Raw genomic sequence first — 7,045 nt, 5'->3', positions numbered from 1 at the left:
CAAATGGCTATGGGCGTACTGCCAGCATGGCACCGGAGCAACCTTGTACAAGATACGAATGCACATACGAGATGATGTACCACTTCAGCCAATTTGCAAGGTGTTGTACTAAACGCCTTACAAGTTATTGTATTTGTGGTGTGTTATTGCCTCCTCCAGCCCATAGGCGCGTGAGAGTCTGCTTACCTCAGCTGGGCTAGCCCATGCTAGTTTTGCCAAGTTTTCTCGTTTGGTTAGACGCCGCCGCCAGGGTGAAGGATGGAGAAAGCTTAGGGTTTTGAGATAGAGCACCGTTCGGACTCACCGGTTCCCCTCACCGGCCTCCTGTAGCCATCTTGGCGCTGCTAGGTGGGGGCAATCTCGGGCACTCTTGGATGTTTTCAGAAGTTTTTAGCATTTCAAGACTTATGATCTTCATCGGAACGCTATGACGGAGGATGCGATAATAAAGGCACATTGGTTCTTCCTCTGCTGCGACGGTGCCTAATTGGGCAGTGCCATCGGGCCAAAGAGTTTTACTCACCGCGGGTTCAATGTATCGGATCACAAGGATTTTGAGTGTATGTCCTCGTAGAACCGTTCATATGGATTTGATGAGTCTTTTGTCGGTGTGTCATGATGCTTTTGATGGTATGATCTTTTGTGGCTTTGGAGTCTTTCTCTGGCGTTCTCGTGAAGATCATGTGGTTCGACGACTTGCACCTCTAGGGGATCATCTCCGGCCCAAGTACGTTTAACGCTCACGGTTTCACATCTTTTAGATGGACGACTCAAGGGGCTTTCTGAAACCTTTGAAGGTAATAAAGTTTTTGCAGGGGTACGAGTGGCGATGTTGCCGCTCCAGTCTAATTACAGTTCTTTCGTTTAAGTTTGGAGAGTATTTCGTGTTGCAAAAATTGATATCACGGAGAATATGTTTCGAAAAATTTCATTGTAATTCTTAATCATACGGGTTACTTTATAGTTACTTGCGTCTATGATCTGAAGCACTGTACATGTAATGATTTTCGAGTTTGAATAAAGCTATAAGTGATTTAATAAAAACTATTTGGTTAGATACTTAGGCCACTCCCAATGCATCGTCCTTAAGTGTTGTTTCTTAACCCACAATAAATGCTAAAAACCATATCCCAATGCATTCTCTCTTAAAGGTGGTATCTAAAATAGTACTCCCTCCGTTTCATAATTCTTGTCTCAAATTTGTCCAAAAATGGATGTATCTATTTCTAAAAAGTGTCTAGATACATGTAAGATTTCGACAAGAATTATGGAACGGAGTGAGTAGTTATTTAATAGCTTTGTGAGAGAGAATTAATGACTTTGTGTTGATTTGCATGAAGAGTCAATTTCATCATTAAAATGATGACATATCAGCAAAATGGCTAAAATGACGTGCTAAGTGACGATCATTGGGAGTGGCCTTAGATGTGCTTAATTTTGACGGCCATGGAATAAAAAACAAGAAAAGAAGGCACGGCCGCAACGTTGATCAGGTGATATCACCGCCACGCGGAAGTCCGTCAACCATACCGGAGTCTCTTTTTTTAGACGAGAACCGCTCTTGGTGTAATTTTCGTGATTATCACCATGCAAAACTGCAAACACCGGAGATGCAAGACCGGCGGCTTCGGAGCGAGCCCGTACGCTAAACGTTCAGCACAAAAAACGACGATCGACAAATAATTTTCCTTCGGTGTTTTCTACAGAGCTTCGTCTTTAAATCAAACTTTCAATATTTGATCAGAATTTATAAAAAAAAATAGACCAATATCTTCAGTATCAAATACTTCCTAGATCTCATATTAAGTGACTCAAATTTGTTCAAATATGGATGTATCTATGCTTAAAAAGCGTTTAGATACATGTAATGAAAAGTCACTTACTGTCTAGATACATGTAATGAAAGTCACTTAATATGGGAGGGAGGGAGTAAATAAGTATAGATGAATAAATTTAGTTGAAGTTGTCCATGTTAATAGCTTTTTTATAAAAACTTAGTCAAACTTAAGAAGCTTAAAACAAAGCGCCGAGGAAGCAAGTTACAAACCTTGAAGACGCCAAAATTGCAACTGGAACATGTCGAACGAGATTCACAGCGAATACTTAAAATAAAAATCTGAGGATCTCTGCACACGCAAGAAAGGTATCTACACATCTCCCATAAAAAGAAGGGAAAAACAATGTGTGCACTAACTCGTATTCAGTTCCTGTTAATGTTAGAAACATTCAGTTCTTCGCATTACTACCGATTGCTTTCAGACCACAGATCTTCGGGTTCAATTGAACTGGATTTGTATAAGCGGTACTGAAATGTGAAAAATCATAACACAACACAGAATAGAACAGAGACATAACACGGTGATAAACTAACAGTGGACGAATTTCTGAGTTAGAGCAGAGAGAAACAGACAAAATACAGCTGCCACAAACCAACTCATTATTTCAACAGTTGGTAAGTCCTGGTGCACGAATTCAACAAACTAGTGTAATCTTGGGCACACAAAACCAAAAGCAGTGTTACAAGAAAACACTGATACCAACTATCTAGCTACAACAAAGCAAAAGGTGCTTAGAAAATAGCAATACATGTAGGTTCAAATTACTCTGTCAAGAACAATAATTGAGATTCAGCTCAACTTACTCCATCAGATATTCAGGAGGAAGCTGCACATGTATTGACACCATCCTTGCAATCATGTGTAAGGTCATTGAATGTCTCCAACTTCCTCTTCCCCCTGAGGAAGACCTCAGTGTCGACTGCAACCCTCATGTACCCATCAAATTCCACTGGGTTACCATTGTTTAGCTCCTTCGTTTCGGCATACCATTCACTGTTTTCATCCCACAGATCCTTGAAATCATCCAACAAGTGTGTTTTATACTTGTTCTTAAGTGGGTCAAAGAACGATTTATCAGGCTCATCGGTAGCAATGTACAAATGCCGGCCAGCACCAACCTTATCATTGAGTGTCACGAGCAGATTTTCTGGCGAGGTATCTGCATCAAGGTTTGGCCACATCTGTGTGTTCTGGGCTTTCTCTCCTCTCACGATGTGCATCGAATCGAAATCCCAACTCATCCGAGAGGCAATGGCAGATACAATCTCCATCAAGCGACGTGACTTCCATAACAAATGCCATGGGCGTTTGACCATGGCCTCTGTCTCACCCTCGCACACACGTGACCAGTAGTTATCCGGCTCGACAAGCCCAAACTTCCGCATGATTAATGTGTCCTTGACATCGCGAAGTTTCATCGGTGTCACCTTGATGTCTTCAGTATAGTGATTCTTCAGCCGATCCTTCTTGTGCCACTTCCCCCATTCTGTCCAGAATTGGCTCTGATCGATCACTGATGCCGATTCCTTCAGGTGCTCGAAATCAAAGTAGAGCCTAAAGTCTTTATTTTCATCCTTGCCACTGGCAGTATATCGTGAATTGAGGCAGACACTGAAGTCCATAACAAGCGTCCGGTTCAAGAATTGGGCCTCACCGAGCGCACACAACAACCCCCAAATGTAGTGGTTCATGCTCTTGCACTTCTCGCCACCACCCATATAAATGAGGTACTTTCCGCGGCTGAATTCAGACTCAGAAGCTACCACCGGCAAGCTATCGTTGACGGCCTCACCGACAACAAACACCGGCTCAACAGCAGTCGTGGTGTCTGCATTGGCAGCATTCTCATCAAGCCTCATCCGTGTCTTGGTCGGCAGAAAATCTGTGGCCGTGGGTGACTCACGCTTCCCCTTCTTCCCCTTCTTGCCCTTGCGTCGTCCACTCCGCTTGGCGCCGGTGCCAGAATGGTACTCGCCAACGCTTTCCACGACGAGGGAGCAGGTGCTGACGTCGCGGCTCAGCGTGAACCGGCGGTAGTCCTTGTAGTAGGTGGTGCGTCCGGTGGCGTCTTCGGCTGGGCGGAAGCGCCAGGCGAGGTCGCACGCCATGGTGCTGTCTGGCACGGCGACAGGGCGACCGAAGCGATAGAAGTGGAGGTCGGGGAACCGCTCGATCGCCGTACGCATGAGCAGGTTGAAGAGATCCCTATCCCCCGCGCAGTCCACAGGCGCCTCCGTATCGCAGGAGACCGCCTCGACGATAGGCTTGTCCTCGGCGACGCCCCCGCCGGCTGCCGAGTTGTCGTCGGTGTCGACGGTGATGGACTGCTCCGTCGTCACCGCCTCCATTTTCTCGGACCCTACGTCGGAGAGTTCGATGAACGGGAGGGCCTCGGCGACGGCGGCGGTGGACAAGGCGGCCTCGGAGGAGTTGGAGCCGGCGGTGGCGAAGTCTTCCCCGGTGCGGAGCACGGAATCGTCGGCGAGGAAGGTGGAGTTGGAGGTGGTGGAGGTGAGGAAGGCGGTGAGCTGGTGGGAGGAAGGGTGGAGCAGCGGGTCGTCGGGGCTGTGGACGGCGGCGAGGAGCGTGAAGGCGAGGACGGCGGCCACGAAGAGCGCGAAGAGGAGGTTGCCCCCCGACCGCAGCGCGCCGCGCACGTCGAGAGCGCCCCCGCGCCACTGCGGCGCGGACATCGCCGCCCCGCGCCCCAGCATTTTCGCGCGGATCTGGGGCGGATTGGAGAGCGGCGGGGAGAGGGGAGGGGGGGATCTGGGCGCGACGCCGACAGAGCGACAGGCAGGACGAGCTGACGAGGGGGGCGGGCGTGCGTGCAGTTCACTCCAGATTTTTACTGGGGGACGCGGTCGCGGTTGCTTAGGGCAGTTGATGGAACTGTCGGGTGACCCTGTTGACTGTCGTGGCTCGAAAATCTCGGCCTGCATTGTCGGGGGCGTTCACGCAACTGCTCCTCTCATAATACACGAGGCACCCACACATCCATTGGTCATTGATAGCTAACTAAATATATATTAAATAATTTAAAAAATATATCATTAGAAAGATCTTTCGATAACGAATATAAGGATGTATTTTTTTTAAAAACATGCATATTTAATTAATCAAATTAAGAATTTCGGTATGCGTGCGTGTCTCATATTATGGGACGGGGGGAGTAATTTGGGCTTATTTTCGCATGTCGCTACATGCTTCGATAACATAGGCGAAGTTTGCGGTTGGTAATCCTGTTATTCTATTTGCTCTCGCTATTTATTTTTTTGGCAATGCTCTTTCTATTCTTTGGTTTTACTTCCTCCGTCCCGTATTAAGTGACTCAAAATTGTCTCAATATGGACGTATCTATATATAAAATATATTTAGATACATGTAATAGAAAATCACTTAATATTGGACGGATGGAGTATGTTTTAAGCTATTAACATTTTTTCGTTCTATCCTCTAAGACAGGACAATCCTAATATTTATAACAATCCACCATACTGAGAAGCAAATAAAGCAAATGATTCATAGCTCATGACTAAGGAATAACTATTGTTTGTTTGAAAAAGGTGTTGTAAATAGTAATATAATTATGGTGTTATTAAAATAATGAGCATGCAATTAAGACATACTTTTAGATTTTTAGATATTCAGCTTATTTTAAGCCATTAGATTAAATTGTTTGGCTAAGATGATCTATATCAAACTCTAACTAACTCTAACTTGATGACATAGGGAGCCGTTTTAACCCATAAGGAAAGTTTGACTGCCACCAAAGACGTGACTATTTGCCTGAAAAGTGGAATCAAAGAAAATATGTGGCACAAAAAATGGATCACCTGCCAACTTGCTCTCGATACGTGCGATGGAACCAGAAGATGGATATCGTGCAACTACCCATTGCTCAAATCAAGCCCTCTTTTATGCCATGAGCAATGTTTGAAGCTTGCTTCCCGAGAGTACATTGGAGTGTACATGCAAACTAGCTTTATACGCGCGCTTGGCCACGCGCGAGCAAATGGAAAGGAGCTAGACCTTTTCTGTATTTGTATGTTCTATTGTCCGCATATTTTGATGTGTTTGTTTTTCTTTACGCACAACCATGAAACTTTTCCCATTATTACTCATTTTTGAAAACCTCTTATTGTTCCAGTGTTTTTCATATAATCATGACAACGGGAAATATGTACATTTTCGGAAGAACACATGGCCTTTTATGATGCATCAACTAAATCACATTACCCCTATGTCCTGGTTCCAGGCACAACAAAAAGTCAGCGCAATAAAGTTGTATTCAGCCTAGTTAATGTACAATTTGCATCAGTATATACAGTACTCCAGTGAGCAAAAATATCTAGCACGGAAAATTGTCTTGAGATCTTAGGATTGGAATCATGAGGCCTGAATATTTTTACCACTATTAAATACAGTGCTAGTACAAATCAAATACATCAAGGTAGTTTATCAGCATTTGCAGAAACAAGCTCCCGCCTTGCCTTGACCCCCAATCCCTGTGTGGCCTGCTCTTTACCCCGCCAATTCAAACCATTCTCTTCTCGTCGTTGATGATATCTTCTAGCACACTCTCAGAACAGAGAATATATAGTAAGGTTAATGAAATAATCTCAAACATAAATAGAGTCGTTATCAGAAAATACCTCCTTTCCAGGGTTTCCTTAAGTCGATGAACCACTTGTTTAGCGGCAAATCTTTGATTTGAGAAATTACCTCCTTTTTTTTCAATGTTTGTCAAACAGAAGCATAAAATTGAGCAAAATCACATATCAGAATACAAGATGGACCACTCGAGCGATGCAGTATCTGATCATGAACTTGCATTGGATGCTTTTTCTCCTCGTTTTTTTTTGGCCTCGGATAACCACAGGTATTATCAGAGAATAATTGTTTATCATTGCAAAATCACTACCAAACTGTTGAAGACCTGGACCATAATAAATAGTTAAAAGCCAAAAAAACATTGAAACGAAAATAGTTGCCAGAGTGATCGATTTCTTGAATGCTTGGTAAAATAAGTACTTCTCAGATTTTGACCATTAAGCTCGTGTTTGTTTGCTCATGTAGGAATGATAATTAAGTTTAGTTGCAGTTTCAAACGTGTGATTCTCTGTTCCCCATTATCATAGTTCTATCCAAAAGGATCAAAATTCTAAGAAAAAGACACAAACCAAGTAGACATGGGAGAAATCGGT

The 7,045-nt window shown here is 44.1% G+C and overlaps 1 protein-coding gene across 1 annotated transcript; it reads right to left on the bottom strand.

The window, feature by feature from the left end:
• Positions 1 to 2,359: 2,359 nt before the first annotated feature.
• Positions 2,360 to 4,663, bottom strand: LOC100821421. The gene has a single exon (XM_003573949.4). It carries the CDS (start codon positions 4,550 to 4,552, stop codon positions 2,654 to 2,656), a length of 1,899 nt encoding a protein of 632 aa, XP_003573997.1. The 5' UTR covers positions 4,553 to 4,663; the 3' UTR covers positions 2,360 to 2,653.
• Between the last annotated feature and the right edge of the window lie 2,382 nt (positions 4,664 to 7,045).

Source organism: Brachypodium distachyon, chromosome 3 (genome assembly GCF_000005505.3).
Source record: "Brachypodium distachyon strain Bd21 chromosome 3, Brachypodium_distachyon_v3.0, whole genome shotgun sequence".
Lineage (NCBI taxonomy): Eukaryota > Viridiplantae > Streptophyta > Magnoliopsida > Poales > Poaceae > Brachypodium > Brachypodium distachyon.
The sequence above is the reverse complement of the archived record's forward strand: the minus strand, read 5'-3'. Positions and strand labels throughout refer to the sequence as shown.